At 35.2% G+C, this 25,550-nt stretch overlaps 2 protein-coding genes across 3 annotated transcripts in view; one reads left to right on the top strand and one right to left on the bottom strand.

The window, feature by feature from the left end:
* The window catches only part of LOC101739671 (2-oxoisovalerate dehydrogenase subunit beta, mitochondrial), a 204,519-nt gene that overhangs the window by 58,228 nt on the left and 120,741 nt on the right, over positions 1-25,550 (bottom strand). The gene's annotated exons all lie outside the window — the stretch shown is intronic.
* The window catches only part of LOC101740393 (myc box-dependent-interacting protein 1), a 65,887-nt gene continuing 44,917 nt past the window's right edge, over positions 4,581-25,550 (top strand). Inside the window, exon 1 of one of the 2 annotated variants that reach the window (XM_012697289.4) lies at positions 4,581-4,964. In XM_012697289.4, coding sequence (XP_012552743.1) covers positions 4,896-4,964 — 69 coding nt within the window. In that variant the 5' untranslated portion in view covers positions 4,581-4,895. The remainder of the gene's footprint in view (positions 4,965-25,550) is intronic. The other variant, XM_004922874.5, reaches the window with a different exon arrangement.

Raw genomic sequence — 25,550 nt, 5'->3', positions numbered from 1 at the left:
TAACCACAGTAATTCGCAGTAAGGCTTGATAAACAGCATAAGCCTCTGCAGTAAAAATGGAACAAGATTCATTCAAAACAAAGCTTTGAGAAAACCTAGCCTTTGAATCATAAAATGCTGCATGCACATAGTTATTCCCTTTGCTGCCATCAGTATATATAGTGTAATATGTATAATTTTGTGACAAGAACTGAATCATATCAGAATTGCTATTAATTGTACTCGGGATTATATTTATTGGATATGAAATGGAGTGATAACTATTAGAGTAACATGGCCAAAGGGACTGTTTACTGATCTTTTTATACTTATTATCTATTTCCAGATATATTATGGACAACGGTGGTGTATATTTGTTAAGAAGGGTTATTTCAGTTAATAATGAAGGAGGGGTGATGTCTAGGTATGGTGCAATTTTTTTAACTATTTGCATATTATTAGAAGATAACAATTTGAGACAGTATCTGTGTGCAAGTAAGAGTCTTCTCAAGATTAATGGCATAACTTTTGTCTCAACTTCCATGGCCCTTATGGGAGTTGAGCACATTGCACCAGATATTATTCTCAAAGCTCTGTTCTGTAATATATCAAGTTTATTTGCATGTGGGCTATTCAAATAAGCAAGAGAGCTATAATCAAAATGACTTCTGACTATCGATTTGTATATTAAAGACAGTATTTTGGGGTCTGCACCCCATGATACTCCAGCAAGACATTTCATAACATTAAGACCTCTTAAAGCATTTTTTGAAATATGATTAATATGTGATTCAAAATTTAATTTCTGATCTATTATTATTCCCAAAAATTTTTTGCTGGTAACCTTATTTATAATTTCACCATTATAAATGACATTATAGATTGGTGTATCCTTGCTGAATATCATTACATTGCTCTTGGATGGATTAATTTTTAAATGTAGAATATCATTGTAATAATAGAACAATTGGGATAAAGCTACATTAATACTGTCTATTGCTACTTGTAAATTATAGTTACTACTATACAAAACGATGTCATCAGCAAATTGTAGAATATTTACATTATTATTTACATTATCTATAAAGTTGCAGATTTGACTAGTGTATATATTATACAATAACGGAGATAAAGTAGCACCTTGCATTGTGCCTTTCGAGGCAGACCATATAGCATATTATTGTATTTTACATATACTGTCCTTTCATTCAGGAAGTTATATATCCATTTGCAGAGTTGTCCGGGTATTCCTAGCCCTGACATAACTTTCACAAGTATACCAGGATCTATACTGTCAAAGGCACCTTGAACATCAAGGAATATACAAACAGTATGTAAATTTTTTTCCTTCCCATGTTTCAGATCAGATATTAAAGAGATGAAACTATCAGCACAGCTTCGCCCTCGCCTAAAGCCATATTGGACATCAGGAATGATGTGATTAGCTTCAACATACCAGTCAAGGCGGACTTTTAACATTGTTTCAAAAATTTTGCCAAGACATGAAGATAAAGAAATTGGTCTATATGAGCTAGCAAGTTCTGGTGCCTTGTCTGGTTTGAGTATCGGAATAACACACTGTGTTTTCCATGCCTGTGGAATATAGTTGTTAAGCCAAAGTAAATTGAGGATATCTAGAAATAATTTTTGAGCTGATTCATCCAGATTTTTAATCAATAGGTAAGGGTAGTCATCCATACCTGGTGTTGTATTACGTCTAGATTGTAAACTTATTGTAAATTCTGACCATGTAAAGGGTTCAACCAAAAATTTTGAATTTTGATTGTCATTGTTTAAATTAAAATAAATATTCAAGTTACTGGTCTGAATTAAATTACTATTGTCTGTTAAGTTATCCAAAAATGAGGGAATGAATTCATCTCTATATGACCTATTGCCAGTTTTAACACCTTTAAACATTTTAAGTAAATTCCAAATCTTACTAATGGGTGTTGTTCTACTGAAAGTATTAGTTAGATTATTCCAACCAATTTTTTTTTGCTCTGCTATTGTTCTTTTTTTCTGTGCATCCTTTCTTTTATAGTTAATATAATTCTCTATGGATGGCACATTTCTATATAATTTGAGAGCGTTATAAGATGCAATGACACTTTGTTCACAAATATCATTCCACCAGGGTGTTGGTAAACGGCTTTTGAAACTATTTGATTTTGTAAGTTTAGGAATTGTCATAGTTTTTAACGTATCCAAATAAGAACAGAAAGCACTATAAGCTAATATAGGGTTATTTGAATTTAGGATAAAATTATTGAAAACTGTTCTGGAAAGAGTGTTGTATTTAGTCCAATCTGCCTTTTTATATAAAAATCTGTCTACTGGCGAACCAATTTGATATTTATCAATAGTTAAGGATATTTCTGTTATTGTAGGGTAATGATAACTTCCCATGGCATCGTGATGGACAGACCACTCACACATAGATGCAAGACTAGCACTGACGAAGCTAACATCAATAGCAGAAGGATTTCGTCTAGGATAGTTGACAGTTGTAAATCTACCATCATTCAAAATGCATAAATCTAAGTCGTCAATAATATTAAATAAGCTGTGACCTCGACTCTTACTAGATAAACAACCAAAAGCTATATGATGAGCATTAAAGTCACCACTTACAAATATTGGTTTTGGAAGATTATAAATTATACTCTGTAATCTATTTAGTCTGATATGACGACTAGTAGGTGGACAATAAACACAAAGAACAGTCAAACTACCACTTACTGTTGATAAAGACAGAGCAGCAGTTTGAATGTCCTCATAGAATGTAGTGTTAATAATATTGTATTTGAGGTATGGTTTAATTAATATTGCCACACCATTATGACTATTGTTTGAATTTCTGTTATAAATATTGTAACCTGGTATTTTAAATTTGTTATCTTTGAACCAGGTTTCATTAAGTAGACATATATCAATATTTTTTTGTTTCAAGAATTGAATGAGCAAGGGTTTTTTACTATTGGCACTTTGAATATTATACTGAGCAATACGTATTTTAGACTGTAGGACCTAGATCCATTATTTTAGATTTTTAATTAAGATATCCTTAATTGTTTTCACTGTAGTAGGTGAATTATCACCCCCTTATTGCCTAGCTCCACCAATGTCTGTACAAGGGCCATAAGTACATCATTGTTGGAGACAATTTGATTTTTAATATTTTCTAAAGGCAATAAATCTTGTTGTTTATTTACATTATGTACATGTGTATTTACAGGCTTATTTACAGAATTATATAGAGGCGTATTTACAGAGTTATATACAGATTTATTTACAGTATTATATACAGGTGTTTTTGATGTTGGAAGTGGAGGAAAGTCATTGTTATTTACTTGCTTGGTTGAGGTAGCACTTGCATAAGTAATTTTAGATTTTTTTTCCATAATTTTCTTTATTTTAATTGGACATACTTTTGAAATGGCAAGATGAGGTCCGCTGCAATTTGTACAACAAATTTCAGTGGGCTTGTCACATTCCTTATATAAGTGCTCACCTCCACAAATAGAACATTTTTGTTTACTGTTACATATTTTAGCTGAGTGGTTAAACTTGAAACATTTGAAACATTGTTGCAATGGTGGTATATATTCAAAAACTCTATAAGAGAATAAGTCGTATTGAACATTGTCTGGTAGAATATTAGATAAGAAAGTAATGCTTACAGTTTGTAAAGGAACATGCTCATGTCCTACTTTCTTTGTGAATCTTCTGATAGCAATAATTTCGTATATTGACGATAGCCTACTGTACAACTCTTTATTAGAAATGTTAGTTGGAACGAATCTTATTATTCCAGTCTTTTCAATCTGCGCAGCAGGAATGAAAGCTCTCATGTCATATTTTTCTAAGAAAGATGAATTCTTAATAAAGTTATTTGCTGTGTTATATTGTTTAAAAATAACTGCTATTTTATTGGCATTCACTCTTTGAATTGCCGTCACACCTTTAATTTCAGTTGCAAAAACGTGGTTTAAGTAAATAGGGCTCTTGTTGCCCAGTCTGTCCTTATTGGTAGCTTCGACAAATACTTTAAAGTCAGCATTAGCAGAGTTCTCCGGATAAAGTCTTTTATAATTAGGTTTAAAAAAAGGCAAGTAAGAGTCATTACGCTCACCGCCTCCGCCAACGCCAAAGTCCACCTTGGGGTCACCACCACGATCCTCAACGCGAGGACGTTTATTTGAGGTGGGCGGGTTATCCCCGCCCCCCTCGTTACCCTCCATTTCTAAGGGTCACCACTAATAAATTCAACTATTTACACAGTATTTTTATGAAAAAATAACAAAATTGAAATAAAAATGAAAAAATTTTCAAATTGTACGCGCGCTCTTTTTGGAGTTCCCGCCAAAAGTCTATTCACAGATATTACCTCCCGTAACCACAGATTAACCACATAATATTCAATCAAAAACTAAATTGTTCAACGACATCTAGCTGTTATTAAGTGTAGTTACCTTGTTCATACGATTTCATAAAATTTATATTAATAGATGGCGGTTCCATTCAACCCGATGTTACAATCTATTTTCATGCTCACAAATTTGATTTTTTTCAAATAAATTTAAAAAAACATATAATACATACATAAAGAGATTAAGGACATAAAAAAAATTTAAAAGCATAAATATAAAATACAAAAATTGTTTGGAAAAGCATATAGCACACATCTGCCATCTGTGAATGAAACGTGTAACTGTCTCCTCGCATTTTAAAGGAAATGGCTTAGGCCGCGGCGCTGGGGTGATAAATTTCTCTCATTCACGAGTGCCGAAAACGGCGAAAGCACGCATTTGGAATTTGACGTGTGACAGCAACCAGCTGTACTGTAACCAAATTCGGTTGCAGATTGATGGTGTATCGTGATTTAGACATTTGGTAATGAAAAAGTGATTGAAATGGCTGAAAGTAAAGGTGCGTTAATCGCGAAAACAGTGCAAAAACATGCAGGACGAGCTAAGGAAAAGGTATTTAAATATTATTATTTAAGTGCTTTTATTCAGGTGATATAATAGCCCATGAATATTGGTTTAGGTATTAAAAATTAAATGAACTCGGCAAGCTCATTCTCAGCGATTTAAAGCGCTATTCAAGATATTAACTAGATAAAATTTTGCGAAGAACAGCGTGAACCGGTTTTGGAAAACCAATTTCACCTGTTGCTTGGTTTTTGCGATTCTGTGCACCCGTTCAGAATTTTTGTTTACATCTACGTACTCAGGTGACTATTACACAAATCTTCATAAAGTAAATCACTGGCACTTATCAATTTCCAGGGTAAATACTGAGCTATTTTTAGTACGAACCAGATGTGATAAATTTGGATTGAACAGTTCAGAATAAAATGAGCAGACAGTGAAGTGACCTACGTGTGAGCTATTGTTTGCAAAATTTGAAGCACTTTCATTGTTAGATTACAAAAATATCGGGAGGCGAGACCTAATTTAAAAATAACACAGACAGTTGTAGATAGATGTTCCGTCATTTTAGTCTCTTAGGAGTATTTTTTTCATCTATTTCTAGCTTTATGCTCAGAATACTATAATAATCAAAGCTTTGATAAACTAAAAATCTATTATTTTTCATTAATTTAAATTTCAATAAAACTATCATATGTTTCATGTGACCAAATACTGAAAATATCTCTACTTAGCCTTGCCAAAATTTATTTAATTAATCCAAGCATAACAAAAAAGTTATAGTGCAAGCATCGTACCAAACTGATAAATATAAAAATGAATTATATCTGTTAATAACTGGAATATGAGAGAAACTTAGTCATCAACTATTTATTAATATATGACATGACAAAAAAACTTGATTTCACAACCAGTCACAGTATAGGCTATTGACCTAATCTGGCAACCAGCCCATCTACTTAGGAAAAAAACTGGAAAGGATATAAAACTAAAATATGAAAGTAAGTGGATACTCCAGTTAAATTATAGGCTTTAATTGTAATTAATGGTTTCAATCTCTGAACTTTTATGGTTTAATCTTGCCTCTAAGAGTAACCTTTGATGTGAAAACTAAAGTATGTGAAACAATAGAAATAATAATAAATTCATAAACTCGAATAATCAGAAAGGCTAATGCAAAAGACTGGAGTAAACTTAAATAATAATATAATAGTTAATTTCTTAGTTATTTTAATAGTGGTTGGTATATTCTGTATTCTATATAATTACTCTATGTACTCGAAGGGAATGCAGCATAATAAAATTAAATAACCTTCAATTCCATATTTAATTACTACTAATGACAGACCATCAATTAATCATCATGTTATCAAATTTTAATAGTTTCAATATACTGGCAAGCCTATCAAACATTTTGTTGATAATTTGCAACTCATGTTTTCAAATAGATGTAAAACAGATTGAACAACACTCATTGACAATTATAATAAATAGTGTGATCTTTAGATGAGGACTAGAGGATTATGAGTTACAGAGCATGTAGAGTGGGGATACTGATACCGAGGGAAGGGCAGCAGTCAAGGACTATGTTAATGCCGAAAGTATGTGGGCTTTCATTTGTGCTCCACACAGCAACATAAACTGATCTTTGGCCATTGCGGTAACACAAACTGCTTAAGTCACCCTTATTAAATCTATACTTCTATATTAATATTATAAACAGGAAAGATTTGTTTGTTTGTTTTAAATAGGCTCCGAAACTACTGAATCAATTTGAAAAATTCTTTCTATATATAATCTTTTTTTATAAAAAAATAAGGGATCTCTACTAAAACTCTAATAATGTAACCCAAGGTGTAAAAAAATTACCTAAAATATTCTTTACATCGCGTGCCGTGCGAAAACTATTGATGATAGAATAAAATAATGTAATACGACTTTGTAGAACACATTATGATTTACAAAAAGTGTCGCGACAGCATATTATGTCTGACTATTATAGTTATGTCGCAATAAGTGTTCTTTTATTTAAAAAAATAAAACAACGTCAAATATTGGTGAAATTTTTGTTAAAGACCCGAGCGGAGCCGGAGCTGACCGCTAGTTAAATAATAAATAAATCGAATTAATCAGTGATATTTTGTGAATATTTTATGAATCACTACATAGTATAAAACAAAGTCGTTTTCTCTGTCCCTATGTATGCTTAAATCTTTAAAACTAAGCAACGGATTTTGATGCGGTTTTTTTTAATAGATAGAGTGATTGAAGAGGGAGGTTTATATATATAATAACATCCATTAAATAGTGGAGAAATTAATAATAAATTACAGTTTCCGATGCGAAGCGAGGGCGGGTCGCTAGTCATATATACCTAGTCAGGTCATAAGTATTGTCACACAGTAAAAACTTTTCTTTTAGAATGCTGGCCACAAAAAAGTTTATTGAAGTCGAATTTCGAATTGTTCATGAAAATAAAAATAGTATACATTTAGAATTTTACTCATTTTTAAATATGGAGTGGACGCTTAAAGAAGACCGTGTTGCAGTTATTGCGTTGCATCGTTGCAGTTACGCGCCAATTCAAATTTTTAACATACTGAAAAATTTGAATACAACCAAAAGATTCGTTTATCGTACCATCAAACGATACAATGAAGACTCTAGTGTAGATGACAGGTCAAGAAGTGGTCGCCCTCGGTCTGTTAGGACTCCAGCAGTGATAAAAGCTGTGAAGGCGCGAATTCAAAGAAATCCCAAACGTAAGCAGAAACTGTTGGCCCTTCAGATGGGGTTAAGCAGAACCACGGTGGAAAGGGTGTTAAATGAAGACTTAGGGCTTCGGGCATATCGAAGAAAAACAGGACATCGTTTGAATGCTCGTCTAATGGACCTGAGACTGAAGAGATGCCGCGCTTTGTTGAAGCGGTACGCGGGAAAAAAATATTGGGAAATTCTTTTTTCGGATGAAAAAATTTTTACCGTAGAAGAGAGCTACAACAAACAAAATGATAAGGTGTACGCACATAGTAGTGAAGAAGCGAGCAACCTTATTCCGCGTGTCCAGCGAGGTCATTTTCCATCCTCGCTCATGGTATGGTTGGGAGTTTCTTATTGGGGCTTAACAGAGGTACATTTTTGTGAGAAAGGTGTAAAAACGAATGCAGTTGTGTATCAAAATACAGTCCTGACGAACCTTGTGGTACCTTTTTCTCATACCATGTTCAATAACAGGCACTGGGTATTCCAACAAGATTCGGCGCCAGCTCATAGAGCGAAGAGCACACAAGACTGGCTGGCGGCGCGTGAAATCGACTTCATCCGGCACGAAGACTGGCCCTCCTCCAGTCCAGATTTGAATCCGTTAGATTACAAGATATGGCAACACTTGGAGAAAAAGGCGTGCTCAAAGCCTCATCCCAATTTGGAGTCACTCAAGACATCCTTGATTAAGGCAGCCGCCGATATTGACATGGACCTCGTTCGTGCTGCGATAGACGACTGGCCGCGCAGATTGAAGGCCTGTATTCAAAATCACGGAGGTCATTTTGAATAAACTTTAGTGTCATAAGAATCTATGTTTTGTTAAGTTCATTTTGGTATATGAATGGTTACATAATGAATAAACTTGTTTCAATTATTTTACATTAAACATGTGACAGAATTTATGACCTGACTATGTATATCATATAATATACATCTCTTCTTGAATACGACAAAACTAAACGAATATTCGATCTCATTATTTTGTGACATTCTAACGTGTTTCAATTTACGATCGTTTTCTTCGATCATAGAAGCAAAAAGCGTCGGTACTGTAACATCCTTCAACAGTTCATTTTAAATTGCCAATCTTGGTTGAGCACCGTTAGCTTTTAAATTATATACTGACTGTGTGATTAAAACAACTTTGACCACTATCTTCGTCGGTTTTCGCGAACCGTATGTATTTTTTTTTTATTGCTTAGATGGGTGGACGAGCTCACAGCCCACCTGGTGTTAAGTGGTTACTGGAGCCCATAGACATCTACAACGTAAATGCGCCACCCACCTTGAGATATAAGTTGTAAGGTCTCAGCGCGGACTCACAACAGGTCCTACCACCAGTAATAACATAATGCATAATTAAAGTGACCTATATGAAAACTGTAAAGTATCCGAAATGTTTTAGTTTGGAAACATTAATCGCGTGATTAAACTGTAAAAGTAATTTGAATTCATGTTGTGAAAATTTAATCACTCGATTATTTTGTATTTTAAAGTTATTAAAATTTGTTGTTGGGTTTTTAAAATCGACAATAGTAGAAAAACTATGCGGTTTTCGTCGTGTAACAGGATTTGTTTATCAATATTTAATACAATGACATACTTGCGAATAGGAATGTCGTGCTGTTTAATATGTAAATGATATTTAATTATAATATAGTATTAAATTTAACACGAGATATTAAGAAGTGATTTATGGTAGGCAGCGACCTGGCTTTGCCCTTGGCATTGCTGACGTCTATGAGCGACGCTGACCACTTACCATCAGGGGGGCTGTATGCTGATCTGCCTAAAATGGCAATAAAAAAGTGAAATAGAAAAAATATATATCTCGCGAAAACACCAACAAAAAATATGTTTACAACTCCGCTTATTTGATCACCAAAATTTCTAGCTTTTCAGTACACAACGTGTTAATATTTAAAACAATATTCCGAAGCAACCAGAATGATAAACACGGTGCATCTATGTAACCCCAACGATCTTCCGTGAGATAATTAGTTTAAAATTAATTATTATTATCATATTATTATTATTATCGCTATTAATTATCAAGTAATATTAGATACGGATGTTGTTTTGAAGAAGTTATCGGTCACAGATAGATCTATTTTGATTTCTTTGATATGTTCCAAAAAGCAATGCCATATTCGCAGTACGTAAACAGCTTACTGCTACATAAAATAAAATTACTATTAGAGGTCCCGCAGTAGTCGAAATTCGACTATAATTAATTGGAATTGTAAGTTTGTACACTATTATGATTGTATTTTATACTTCTATAATCACAAATTTCGCCAAGACTACACTATAAAAAATATTAACAAAGACAAACCATATTCTATTCTCAATTTGACAACAGACGTCAAGAACAAAAGTTTGACAATAAATAGTATGCATGCGTGTGTGCGTCAAATATACGGTATGTAGTGTGTATTGTGCACTTCTTCTCTATACTCTCTTTAAGTGTGGAAAGTTTCATACTCTTCCGTCCGCGCAATTTTCGTAAAAAGGGATACAAAGTTTTTGCTTCACGTATATAGATACCAGTAAATATAGTAATTTTGAACCTAGAGATGGTATCACCGGCCTTCACTGCAACAAAGAAATATGTAGATCGTTTGCGGCATTTGCCTGTTTGTGTCCATGAGATCATGTTTGCTTTGAGCTCGTATAACTATATACATCAAATGCACCAAATGTAGTTCTTCGTACAGTACATATATTTTTTATTTTTTTTTATTGCTTAGATGAGTGTACCTGGTGTTAAGTGGTTACTGGAGCCCATAGACATCCACAACGGAAATGCGCCACCCACCTTGAGATATAAGTTCTAAGGTCTCAAGTAAGTTACAACGGCTGCCCCACCCTTCAAACCGAAACGCATTACTGCTTCGCGGCAGAAATAGGCAGGGTGGTGGTACCCACCCACGCGGACTCACAAGAGTTCCTACCACCAGTAATTACGAAAATTATAATTCCTTTACCGTGGAAATCAATCGTGAACATTTGTTGAGTACGTATTTCATTAGAAAAATTGGTACCCGCCTGAGATTCGAACACCGGTGCATCGCTCAACACGAATGCACCGGACGTCCTATCCCTTAGGCCACGATGACTTCAATTATTACATATTACATACAATTAGTACATAATAAGCGATAAGTTTGTTGCCATCATTGTAAAACAGAACAAGAGAGAAAAAAAAAAAAAAAAACAATTGATCTTCGAAGTGAAAGTGGCGTAATTTGTAACGCAAGCTTTAATGATGGAAATGTCAGCATTAAATTAAATTAAAGTATTTTTTTCTAAAAGTACCAAACTTTTTTAGTTTTAGCGCTCTGAGGGATTCGCAGATCCTTTAACATTTTTTTAGTCAAGAGGAAATTGCCTATACAGGGCATATATGGCTATAGGGCTATAGGGCGAGTATGTTTTTTATTTATTTATTGCTGAGGTGGTTGGACGAGCTCACGGCCCACCTGGTGTTAAGTGGTTACCGGAGCTCATAAACGTCTACAACGTAAATGCCGCCACCTACCTTGAGATATAAGTTCTAAGGTCTCAGTATAGTTACAACGGCTGCTCCACTCTTCAAACCGAAACGAATTTACTGCTTCACGGCAGAAATAGACAGGGTGTGGGATTGTTGAAGTTGAGCCGACCAATCCCCACAGAAATTGTAACTTTTATGCAATCACTTATCCTGAGAGAAGACGTTGAGCTCTCAATTGTATTATACATACAACGTAGGTCCCGCTATAACCGGAGCCTTTACCACAGAAACAAGCAAGGCTACCAACCCTTGCGGGGTGATTACAGTATTGTTATAGTTACGCTGATTTTTAACTTTTCCGATATTTCGTTTGTATAACACGATACTATACCTTCATAGTGAAAGCGATTCTTGAACACGCGTTAGGTACGCTTTCTTACTAAGTGAAAAAGAAAAACTTTGGATTGACCGTGAACGAAAAATTACCATTAGATACGTACAAATATTATACCCAGCACGTATCCATGACACTCGCGATCGGTATCAACAATTATGTGTTTGTAAAAGTAATTTTTCGTCGCGGCCTTTAGTGATGTTATCTTCGTTGTGTTCCCCATCAATGACTTGAATCGTTGCCATCCACATAGCCCAGAACACTTGAAATTTCGATAATGGGGCGCAGCAAAATTTCCAAGAAGAGTTGTGTAGGAGGGATAGTCTTAATCTAGTTATCCAATAACATTTGTTCGCATTTAACATTTGGGACGGTAGTTGGAAAATAATTGTACTAAAAAGAGGAACAATGAAGTAATGAACTGCCATCTCTTATCAGAACTACAAATCACAGATCTGCAGGAACATCAAAGTCAACTTCAATCACACACTTGTCTATTCATAAATTCCTTTCATTGTGTGGTAGTCGTGAGCCCTTTCGCGATTCCAGTAATCGCAAAACAATCTACAAACATTGTATTTTACGACGTCGACATAAGAATTAAATTTGTGTGCTTGTTTCTGGTAAGATTGTTTCGTGTTAATGCTTAATGGAAACAGTTGGATGAACTGTGTCGTCATGAGAACCTGTGTGAACGACTCGGCGACACTACTACGTGTCATTCACTTTGCGGCCAATAGAACCGCTTAATATCAGAGAGGACATTATTCGTCCGTTCCATTCTATTAGTATAGATATTATCAACCTTGTGAGACTGTATTCTAAGACAAAAAATGGATTAAATAATAGATTAGATAAAATAATGTTATAAAAAAATATTGTAGCTTTCTTGGCGTTCATATGTAGTGTACTTAAGTATTTCGTTTCAAATATTCTAACGATTTAATTTCATTTTCACCCGTAGCCAAACGACTTTCGATACATTTGGACGTCCGCCCAACTGATTTCATGTTGAAAGTGTCCAATATAATCGGCTATTTTGACTTTTTACGTTATGCAAATGCACACCTACATGGTCAATATGAGTTTTGTCAAGATGATGCTTTCTACGTCCCAGTTCGATGCCGAGACCAGACTGTTAATGGCCAAAGCAAACACTTTTCGTATGCTAACATTGACAGTACAATTTGCACGGGCGACAGTTTTCTAATCGCTGCTATTGTCAAGTACGGTCGGCCCAGCGTCATTAGTCATTCTGTATTTTCGCTTCGACGAACTCTGCGACACTCTCAATTATCTTCGAACTGACTTCGATTTATCAAGGCCAAACAAAAGTAGACGTAATGTTACGAAACAATCTTGCGAGCGAACAGGTGTACGGGAAAACGTATTTAGGTGTTTAGATGATCCACTTTTAATACGCAGCGACTAGTATGTAGTAAAGACTGATACGATATCTGTTGTAATTACCATTTTCTCCGTACTACATAATAGTTTACTTTGGAAAACTGTTCCTATGAAATTGTTACAATCCATAAATTTTGAAATCACTTTATTTATCCGCGCTTTAAAATCGATGTTGGGTTCGTTGCACTTAATCGATTAAGTATGTGATTTAGTAACACGTTAGTGTTTGAACTTTGAAGTCGGAATTGAGTGACAGATCACATTCGAAAAGTCTAAGACCGATGACATCATTATGAATTCGCCATACATTAATATGAACACTTAAAGTTTGGTATTTGTAGGAGTTGTCCTCGTCTATGGCACCCACATGCAGAATGCTTTGTTCGGAACTATGTCCCACGCTACACCCACGGCAAAAGCACTTTCATTTAATCTGATTGCTTAATAGTACCGGATTTATAGTAGGGAAGCGGTAACACGAGTATAAATTAAATTCAATGTTTGCATACGATGTGCTTAAAGTGAAAACTGTAGACGATGAAGAGTTTAGGCTCGGCATATGTGAGAAGAAAGTTTGTAACAATGAGGCCGTTTCCTGAACACTGTTAAATTACTAAACAATGTTGGCTGTAAGCGACATACAAGAATTGGGTTTTTGAAAAGCAAATTTTACCTTTTACTCATACAAAGTAAAAGAACATTGTTGACAAATGTGGAACTTGGAACTGTTTACGGTGCTAGTGTTAATCAAATTGAGTATTCCAAATAAAATACTTTAAAATCACACAGTAACGTTGTGAAGGTACTAAGCAATTCAATGTGCGTATGTGTTTTGGAATTCGGTAAAAACAATTTGTAGAAGTCCTAATGCCATTTTTGTGATTTATTTCCATCTGCAATGAGTTTTCGGTTTTAATAAAATGTTATGTCTTTTCATTTGGCCCTTTGAGTATATGCATACGTTGCGATGTGTCAACTCTTACAAAAGATAAAATTCCTTACCAATAATTTGGCCAAACCTATATTGACTTTGGCTTTGACTAAGGTTTTTACTGTGTCTAAAGTTTTTTTTCAACTGATGTTAGCACATAGACGTTGTAACTTTAATTCCATCACTTACCTGTAGACCTGAGGTTGCAATCTCAATTGTATTGTAATAACAGTTTTCTAGTCTAAAATGCCTGTAAAACCTACTTCTAGATAGAAAGTTTCACGAAAAATGGCACCGGTAACTGGCATATTAAGAGACACGAGATGAAATAAAAACGTATTCTGGGTCAAAGTGAATAAATCTATAATTCATTGAATCTTAAAATAATAAACATACAAAAAATCAATATTTAACGGAGATAGAGCTTACACGAATAGTTAAGTATGTAGTAGTAGGTACTTTAATTGTGGCATTTTACTGTAGCTCCACAGTGCTTACTGTGCGATGATTAATTTATCGAATTAAACCCAAATATTTGGAAGTTGCAGCGAGATGGAAACAAAACGCTTTTGCATATTATAAAATTAAAGCAATTTTCAGTCTTCATTCCAAAAGACCTTACATGATTTAGTTAATCCTGTACATCTGGTCGAATGAGGCATGCCGGTACTACGTTCTTCTCGAGCACTACTTTTTCAATCTCGTCAATGCAAATGAAACTTTCTTTCTAATATCCCTTTCTTATTTCATTAGATTTCCCAAGAAGGCACGCGTCCGACGTCAAGTCGATCTTTTCCTGTGGCGCTTGCCAATTGGTACAACGTTCCGACAGAGAAACAAATGACTCGTTCCGGGCTATTATTAAAAAATATTTATACGGTCACGCTTGTTCTGCTCTCGTTTCTATCTCCACTATTCATCGTGTAATCAATCAGTTACAAATCTATTCAATGTGACGTAATGTCTTTTGATTGAAATTTTGAAATATTCAAACGGCATACTCCACGGTTGTGCAATGTTTGAAATTAAAACTATTTTCATGTTTACCCGACGTAATGCTGTGTAAATTCGAAGCAAGTAGGGCACTGCATACATTAAGTAGGACAGAACAAGATCAGTCACTGTAATTATATTATCGCTACGTCCAAGGCTTTTAAAACCAATAGAAGATTACAATATATTATGAATTTTCTGACACGTCTATATTTCTGATGTTGTCGTTTTTTTTTTTCACATGATTATTTCGTGGAAACTTTTATTTTTCAGAACTCACCCGTTCGAAATAATTCCGAACAACCTACGTAAATTCATCGTTGTATATTTAAGTCCGAGGACGTTGGAGATAGTTTTTTTTTTTCTGTATCTTACGGCCGCTAATAAATCTGATCGTTCAGCCATCGTCACTGTCAATAACGCGACGAGATTTATCGATGTTGTGCTCGGAACGTACAAAAAAAATGTAGGTTCACACGATGAAACCGCTTCGATATCGGGTCGCAACGAATTCCGGTCGTACGGAGCCGTGGTCGAGCACTTTCATCTCACCTTGTCTACTTTCACGCAGTCTTGTGTGGCCTCAGGTGCTATTGTGGCTACCTCGATAACCGAAATGAGGATATTCATATAAGGTTTTTTTTTGTTTGGTTAATTTTACGTAATGCTTCAACGATTTAGCTGTCCATTTTGTAAATAATGTTCTGTTTCGTACTAACCCTGAAATTTTTTTGTATGTCAGTTTGGCTTCTGAAAATGTATGTTTAAGTCGATGTAGTTTTTGACAATGTTTTTTACCTCAGTGGGATTGTCAATGCCATCACCCACCTGGAGATATGGGGTCCAAGTCTTAATTCTATTGCATAACGATTGTCCTAGTTAACAAACCGGAACGCATGAATTACGGCAGAAATAAGCATGATGATTGACCCGTGCTCACAATAGACGTTACTCTATTACTACAAGGCGGTTGGCGATCGCAAAATGCTAGTATCATGCCCCATCCGCGAGAAGCTAAAATAGCCCCTTAGGCTACCAGAGAAAAGTAAAGGAAAAAATTTAATACTGCTGCTCAATCTTCGGTGCATCTTTTTGGCCGGTTTTAATGGCAACCACGGGAATAGATGTTTTAGTGCCAATCAAAGCTACACCACACAACCCATTTATCTACATTTCTTTGATGAAGATTACGCTTAACCTGGGCCAATCTCGTTAACGTATCGGTATGGTATCATTCGATGACAATAATACGGTAATATTTTAAAACACATATCTCATAAGTAAATCCGTTTTAAGTTACGCTGTGAGAACGACAAAAGTATGTATGTGTATTTTGTTATAGTTTTATCATAATATAGGTACACAATTTTAAGTAATTTTTGTACTAAGTAAACAGCCAACGTCACAGATGTCACGTACTAGTGCTAATATATCATTCCCGTTATGCAGAAAAGAACCAACTAAATAAAATAAGTTTAATTTGAATGTGGAACGGTAATATTTAATTGATTGGCTTGTACTATTTACAAAAATCTGACAATAGACATATTTTAGATATACTACTATCGATTTTTAATGTTAATTTCGGTATGTCAGAAGAGATACAAAGCAACTCATTCATATTGGAGTAACATATTTATCTCGTATATAAAATTGCACGAGCAACGTGTACATAAGATACTTTCAATTGATTATCATCGTTGTTGTAATGGTTTTTCAAGCTTAAATCTCATTTCGAACAACATTTTATTGGGTCTTTTCTGTGTATATAATACTGGGTCTAATTCGTGTTACATAACGATGTTTACACATTTGACGTGTCGTCGTTTGAATGTTACAGATTTATCCTTGTAGTATTGTTATCAGATAACGCAATGACATCTCAATGATTTTGCCTTCTTCCTTGGCAAGGTAACGCGGTTTTTTAAACGTTTCATACCTTAATTGCACATTAGTTGTTCAGAGAGAAAATCTGTTTATTGGTTATATGTCTATAATCAATAGATATACAGACAGATGTTGATGTTGTGTGGTTAGCTACATATCTGATATGGGAACGAGTGTATCTTCATCCTGCCTCGTTTCTGCTGTAACATATATTTTTGATTTAGGTTTGTAACTTTCACGAAAGATTTCAAATTATATTTATAGTATAATGTACATTACTAAAGTTTATATCATACCAAAATAAAATAGCTTTTCCAATTGAACGAATGCATTGTTTTTACAAATTTACCTTTAGCTTTTTTGCTATTTGTTTCTATAAGCGATCAGGTTGCTCTCTAACGTGGCAAATTTCAATAACCAATTAAAATTTCAAAGTAAAATGGAATATTCAAGAAATTAGAAAATATCGAATTTGTGACAATTCGCGGTTTCAAATTCGGTTTTTCGTAAATTACGCTGGTCCGTCTGTACCTACGTAGTGAAATATTCAAAGCATGTTTTAGGATAGCCGATAGATAACGCTATCGTGCACGTTATCACAATGTACGTGTTCTGGTCCAGTGTTTCATTGTATTTCTTTTTTACTATTCAATACTATCACGAAACGTTTTCCTTTATGCTTTGTTTACAAATTTTCATTTGTTACATTCCCGATTGATATCGATTTCTTAAAGAAACGTGATAATGTTTTTTTTTTTTTTTGCCGCGATTGGAATGAATATTTGGTTTTGTATATTAGGTTATCAATAATTAATACGTTATCACGATCTTTGATAATTTTTGGCAATTTGCTGTTTTTGTCTTCGATGTGCCCATGTGAATTAGCTAAATGTAAATAGACATATTCTAAATACGGAAAGACTTCTTGAATTAGTAGTAATTAAACAGTACCATACAAATTATGAAAAGTTTCAGTGTTTAACGTTAAAGGATCTTCTTCTTATCTTATCCCACTATGTGGGGTCAGCGCAGCGATTCCTCTTTTCCATTCAAATGTATCACCCGTCATCTCACACACTTAACTCGCATATCCTCTTTCATACAGCTCGTCTCAGCCTTTTAGGACGTCACCTTTAACATTAAAGAATGACAAACAGTAATGACAAAGAAATGGGTAAAGATTTATAAGAAATATATAGGGTAAGCTTCCCACGCTATCAGAACTTTAAGACATAATTGGCGAAGACGACTGAAACAAAAACTGAAATAAAGAACAATAAAATTTTAAGCAATGTGTCGAATATCATATAATTCATTGTTGTCCATTCACCTTTGTATTCCTTCGTTCGTCCTGTGAGATCGTGTATGATAATTTGATAAGAAATCGAATCTAAACAAATAATCTTTTATCATTATCACTATCCCACTAAGCTCCATTGTGTTGTTTCAGACTTTTCGGTTAAATATAAAAGTGACTGCTTGCTATCAATGCGACATTCCCTCGTCATTCAGTTGCATCTGTTTCAATTTGATTACGAAGTTTTGGAACTTCCATGACCTAATGGCAATCCCCTTTGGGCTTGTAGCTATGTGGCTATAAGGTGGTAAGCCATGGCAGGGAAAGCCATCGCCGATACTAATTTATGTACTTATTTGTGGTATTCAAGAACCATGTACATCGTTATTACACATCACAAAATTGACAAGTCAGTGTTGGTAATATATTAGTGCCGTGGGGGTAAGCTGGATAATCGATACCGCGGTTCTGTTTATTTCTGTCATAAAGCGGTCATGTGTTGCTAGGGTAGTATTACTGTTATTCCAATGTCATGAAGACATCTGGTTTCATGAGCAATAAGGGCAGACACAAAACCAAATACAACGTTCGTGGTTTAGATTTTGGTGACTGTTTTTTTGCGCTTATTTAATACTGCATTTACCGATTACAGCTTTATTTCTTTAGTATGTTCATGAGAGTTGGGAGCCACCACCGAAATGTTTAGCGTTTGGGCCAATATCAGCAACTCACTAATTCACTGACGTAAACTAATAAAGATAAAAATGCGAATACATCTGTTTCTAAATGCGTTTGGTAGAACGACAAATACAAGCCAAAAGCTCGACACTAAGATCGAAAGATCGACGCAATTAGCACAGATTTTTTACAAGAATTACAAGCTTAACATGTTTTTAATTCGTATTACTGTTTTTGGAAGAAGTCCAACGCTTTATTAGTCAGACAGGTGAACAACCCAAACACCCGCGCGTTCGTACTTCGACAATATCGAGAAGCCTTCTTGTTTCTATAAAAGGTAAAGGAGTAAGACCGCCGACGACAATGTTAAATCTTATGACGTTCTAACACCGAATATGGATTTTACAAATGTATTGGGTCCAGCCATTCAAATATATTAACAGGTTAAACAAGAGATTCGAAGACTTTTTTCCTCAAACCACCTTCAAAATTTAGGCAGTTCCGTTGGACCCCGTGCAATTACATTTCTACTATATTCCCAAATCTACAATGTACTGAATATGTAATATGCAAGTTCTTACAAGTAAAAATATTAACACATGTAAACAAATATAGGTGAAGTCAAGCCGCTGCGTTTTTTTTTCTATCTATGCTGATAGCCTTGAGAAGCTATTTCACCGTAACCTTAGTAGGTGAGCTCACGGGGCTCAAACCTGAAGACGTTGCTAACACGAACACTATAGCAGAATCTACCACCGGATCGGAAACGCGACCCACTGAGAAGATCCGACGAGAAACTCAATGGGCTAGTTAAGCCAACATTTTAGCTCTTCACCATCGAAAGCAAATAAATTTTCGTGGACCCCCGCTTACGAATTGTGAACTCCCATTTTTTATCACCCCCACGTAGACCCCCGTCGAGTCTCCCGTAGACCCATGAAGCTCCACCTGAACCACTTCGGGAACTAAGGGGTTAAACACTTAGGGAATCACTACATACAATAATCTGTTTGATATAAATCGTGTTACCGAACGATCAAATATTGTCAATTGGCCAACAAATGCCTCGTAATAGATCCTTTGAAATTCAGAAATTCGTACCGAACTGGCCAATTGACTTGTTGAGGCATTATTGTCGGTCGCACAATAAAATCTAGCTAATTTTAAGTTCAGAGTTTATTGGTTTATCAACTAAATGTCATTTGTTGTAATAAAAGAATATCAAATAATGCTTACCTATGTTATCCTATATTTGTGGACCGGAATTAGAAGTCGTTTTTTTTATTGCTTAGATGGGTGGACGAGCTCACAGACCACCTGGTGTTAAGTGGTTACTGGAGCCCATAGACATCTGCGACGTAAATGCGCCACCCACCTTGAGATATAAATTCTAAGGTCTCAAGTATAGTGTAGTCGTGTTCGCATACTCACAATTTGAGACCAGAATGTGTGGAGCATTTCAACTATCTTATTATGTGAAATTCAGGATGTTCATATAAAGGTTTTGAAATATGTGATTGTGTTCGAAATCAGGCTTGCTCATCGATTATATAGCAATTGAATACACGCCATCATGGCGAGAATAAAACTTTTTATTTGATCATAGACACACCTCGGGATGTATCAAAGAGTAGTTTCACAAAAAAAAAAAAACTTTAGTATTTGCTTCGTGATCGTAAATAGCCAATCGTAAATACACTCAACTGACTAAGCGTTTTGTATTTTATTTACTTGAGAAACTCCCGTGTCATTGTTTTATTGCTCACCGTTAAAACGCTAGATAACAAAATTCGAACGAGCGTTCAGAAAAAAATAACATGACTTTTTTGTTCGTAGCTTTATGAATTCAAGATTTATTGTCTAAAGTGTGTTTTTCGCGATTAACAATGTTCTAGGATGAAATTTTCATAGTTATTACATTAGATTTAGACAATAAGTGTGCTTTGCGGGCCACGATTCTTTAACTAGAGTAGTGGGTAATGCCATCGACAAAGCCGAATTTAAATCAAATGGCATCACAGACAATCTGTTGCTATTTTTATAATTTTTTAAAATATTGATTCTGTATCTGTGAATACAAATGATTGCTAGATACAGTTAACGAATCACAAAAATTACAGTTTTGACAATTGTTCATTTACCTGCAATATATTATTCAACATCATTGATCGAACGATTTATGTCAATCTTAAGTACAAATTCTAGTTTCGTAATATTGCCAAATCTTGTGTACGAACCAATTCGTCCTTACTTCCTAACTAGGAGATCACGATTGAGCTACTGACGCAAATGGACATGTAAGTACTCGACCATTGGTTAGTTGGAATGTGTAAAATTATTACGAAATAAGCTTCAGAGTTTTGGAGTTGAAATGCACCGTATGATAATCGCCGATGCACGAATCGTATTATTTATCTTATTAGAGTATCCGATTTTATGAATATGAAACCCGTTTACCACTTAATATCGATGTAATTTTTTTATTTTTTATTGCTTAGGTGAGTGGACGAGCTCACAGCCCACCTGGTGTTAAGTGGTTACTGGAGCCCATAGACATCTAAAACGTAAATGCGCCACCCACCTTGAGATATAAGTTCTAAGATCTCAGTATAGTTACAACGGCTGCCCTACCCATCAAACCGAAACACATTACTGCTTCACGGCAGAAAATGGGCAGGGTGGTGGTACCTACCCGCGCAGACTCACAAGAGGTCCTACCACCAGTAAAACGTGGACGTGGACTGTAGTTTCATGATTCGGTTGCCTCATCGTCTCTAACGTTGTTAGATTTGTGTCACTAGCACGTTTGCTGTTAAATATATCGTTTAGTTTTGTTTAAAATAAAAATAAAGATGCCATTCGTTTTCAGTGGCGTTCAGTGTATGTATGCTGTGGTTTTGTTTATTTATATATTTTGATAATTGAGTTTCAATAAACTTATTTTATTGCTTGTTGCTTAGTACATATAGTTCAGATCACCATGAACGTTTTGTTCGTACGTCAATGGTAGCAATGGTTTTACCTAAATTGATACTGGTCGACTTATCAGCAAGGTCACTCCAGTATGGTGTGTGATGTATTGCAAACATTTAAATCGACCGAATACCATCGGTCTTTAGGAAGCACCGTCGTGACGTATTGAGTTCATCGTCAACTCAATTACGTAAGGACCGAAGCAGACACAACTTATATCCGTCTCGTGACCGACGTTCCTGCTTATCTACCAAACTCGCTCAGAGTAAAATGCACCTAAACTCTGTCGGATACGTTTGAATACAGAGTTAGATGATGTGTGCGTTAGAACATTTCCGTTCTGTTTGGTGGATGGCCGCCCGCCAGGCCAGGCCGTGGTGTGACTATTCCCGTCTGGTTAACTGGATAGTGTTCGTCCGATCGCAAACTGAATTTTGGCGCATGTCAATTTTTTCAAGCGACATTTTACATTCATGCATTCGTCGCTTGCAATCGATTCTGCTCCATAGTAGATGTAATAATATCATGACGTGCGCGGCATGTGTAATGTCATGTATAATTAATACATTATTTTACGGCTTTGTGCACGAAGCATTACCTCAACAATCTTTATATGGCTATGTTGGGACAAAATTTTGGCATTGTACATTATTTTTTTACAGATGAACATTATATTAGTGCGTGCTGTGTGTTGAGTTGGGTAATCTATGTTATAGGTATAATCTGTGTCATTGCATTTTTCCCTCCATTACTGCTGCAAAAAGTATACAAATTGTTTGTCTCTAAAAAGTTACGTTTAATAAATTCTATAAAACTATCCAAGTTATTTTTTAAATACGACAAAGTGGGTGAACAAACATATTTTGGTCCTTATCGAACCGGATTTGCAACAAACTCGAGTGTATTCAAATTGACTTGACCTCGGCAATATGAGCAAAATCACAGAACTTATCAATATTCTGGAGGAAAAAGCGGATCTGATATTAAAATGCACGACAAACATTAAAAAATGTCCGAAGACACGTATGACGAAGGGGTACGTAGAAACGAGGTTGAATACCATCGAAGATTACTGGCAAATATTTAAAGAAACACACGACACTCTTGTGAAGTCCCTCACCAAAGAAAAAAGATCGGATATATTATATTTCAAAGAAAATGTGTATAGCAATATTGAAGAGTTATATATGGATACAACATCAGATTTAAAGGATACTTTGTCCAATTTCGTACAAACTGCAGGTACCCCCACACCAATTAAACAACAAGATTTGAATATAAAATTACCCCATATACAATTACCTACGTTTACTGGACATTATGATGATTGGCCGACCTACAACGACATATTTACTTCACTTGTTCATCACAATATCACATTATCTAAAGTTCAAAAATTACATTACTTAAAGGCAAGTGTTGCTGATGAAGCGGCTTCTCTACTCAAACACATATCGGTGACTGAAAGCAATTATGAACAGGCATGGGACATTTTAAAACAGAGATATGGTAATAAGAAACTTATTGTTAATTCACTTTTAAGAAGATTGTTTCAACAACCAAAAATAAACACACCTAATGCCATTCAACTAAAAAGATTATTAGATACTACAACTGAATGCCTGAGCAGCCTACAAAACCTTAACTTACCTGTTGAGTCATGGGATTTAATTATCATCTACATAATTGTGCAAAGACTGGATCCTGAAACACATAAAGCATGGGAAGAGTATAGTTTCCATAGAAATAGTGAAGACCTACCTACTTGGCAAGAAATGAAAAACTTTCTAGATTGTAAATTTAGAACAATGGAATTAGTAACATACACACCTCAAACAAAAGAATTGAAATCTTATAAACAAAAAACATTCCAAATTTCCACAACAGAAAAGATCTGTATTAAATGTAAAGAAAATCATACCCTTTGTCATTGTGAAGAATTTATTAAACTGTTACCAGATGAACGAATTGGTTTTGTGAAGAACAAGAATTTATGCTATAATTGCTTACTACCAGGACACCCAGTGTTTAAATGTCGACTCAGAATATCATGCAGAATCTGTGGTAAGCGGCACCATTCGTTACTACACAAAACAATCAATGGATTAGAGACAAACTATAAACAAGTTGAAGACACAAACATCCAACCAGGCCCTATAAAGGATAATGATGCAGACGTTGCTATACTGTCGCATATGGCGACAAAGAGGTCCACAGCATTGCTGGCCACAGCATTGATAACTGTTAAGAATAGTACAGGACATTATACAGTATTGCGCGCCTTAATAGATCAAGGGTCACAGGCTAATTTTATTAGTGAAAGAGCAGCACAACTTTTGAAAGTCAAAGGAACACCCACTAAGGGGACAATCACTGGAGTTGGATCTACACAAACGGAAGTAAATCTGGCAGTCCAGCTTGAAATATTATCTAGATACCAATGCAATTTCAAGCTCAACGTGGAAGCATATGTGATGCCTTCACGTTTAACAACATACTTACCGTCCACAACTATTGCCGACTCCACACTCACCTGGTCGCATTTGAAAGGTCTCAAGCTGGCAGATCCCACCTTTAATCAACCAGGGAGAGTTGATATGCTTCTAGGTGTAGAAGTATATGCAGCCATTCTGAAAAATGAAATTATTCGAGGTCCTCCTGGCTCTCCATGCGCACAACATACAAGTTTTGGATGGATTCTCTTTGGAAAGGTACACAATGACATTGAAGAAAGGAAAATAACAGTAATGCACCACCACATGGATTTTGATGAACTGTTACACACATTATGGGAGTTAGACTGTGATAATCAAAGAAAACTTACACAAGAAGAGGAACTCTGTGAGAACATTTATTATGAAAATGTTAGGAGAGACAATGAAGGAAGATACATTGTGAAATTACCTTTTAAATCAGATGTCATACTAAGTACAGAAGGTAATACCAGGGATATAGCACTAAGAAGATTAACACAACTAGAGAGAAGATTACAGAGAGACATGAAGTTAAGGACAGAATACACTAAAGTGATGCAAGAATATATTGAATTGAATCATATGGAAGAAGTACCAAAAGAAGAATTAGGGAAACCCTCTGTCTACCTTCCTCATCATGCAGTTGTAAAGGATACAAGTGAGACTACCAAAGTAAGAACTGTGTTCAATGCCTCCTCAATGGGATCTAATAATGTTTCCATTAATGATGAGTTACTAGTTGGCCCACAATTGCAAGAAGACATGAGATCATTGGTTATGAGATGGAGACTAAAACGAGTTTGTTTTATAGCAGATATTGAGAAAATGTATCGGCAGATATTGGTTACCAAACAGGATGCAGATTACCAACGAATCTTGTGGAGAATTGATCCAAATTTTAAAGTCAAAGATTACAGATTGCTTCGGGTAACATTTGGAACTGCTTCAGCTCCGTTCCTTGCTGTAAGAACTCTACAACAAGTTGCAGAAGATGAAGGCAAAGATTTCCCTGAAGCAGCTAGAATGATTAAGGAAGACTTCTGGATGGATGACTTATTATCTGGTAACGATACAGTAAGTGAAGCCATTGAATCAGCAAGAAATGTCAGTGACATTTTGAATCGTGGCGGTTTCAAATTACAAAAATGGTCTTCTAACAGTATTGAATTTATGAAAAATATTTCACCTACAGAAAGAAGTACATTGATAAATGTGGATATGAACCTGGGAGGAACTGTTAGAACATTGGGGTTATCATGGAATATAGGAGATGATGTGCTACAGTATAATCTTAATTTGCCAGAAGTGCCACTTACCATTACTAAGAGAAGTATACTT

Source organism: Bombyx mori, chromosome 9 (assembly GCF_030269925.1).
Source record: "Bombyx mori chromosome 9, ASM3026992v2".
Taxonomy (NCBI): domain Eukaryota; kingdom Metazoa; phylum Arthropoda; class Insecta; order Lepidoptera; family Bombycidae; genus Bombyx; species Bombyx mori.
The sequence above is the reverse complement of the archived record's forward strand: the minus strand, read 5'-3'. Positions and strand labels throughout refer to the sequence as shown.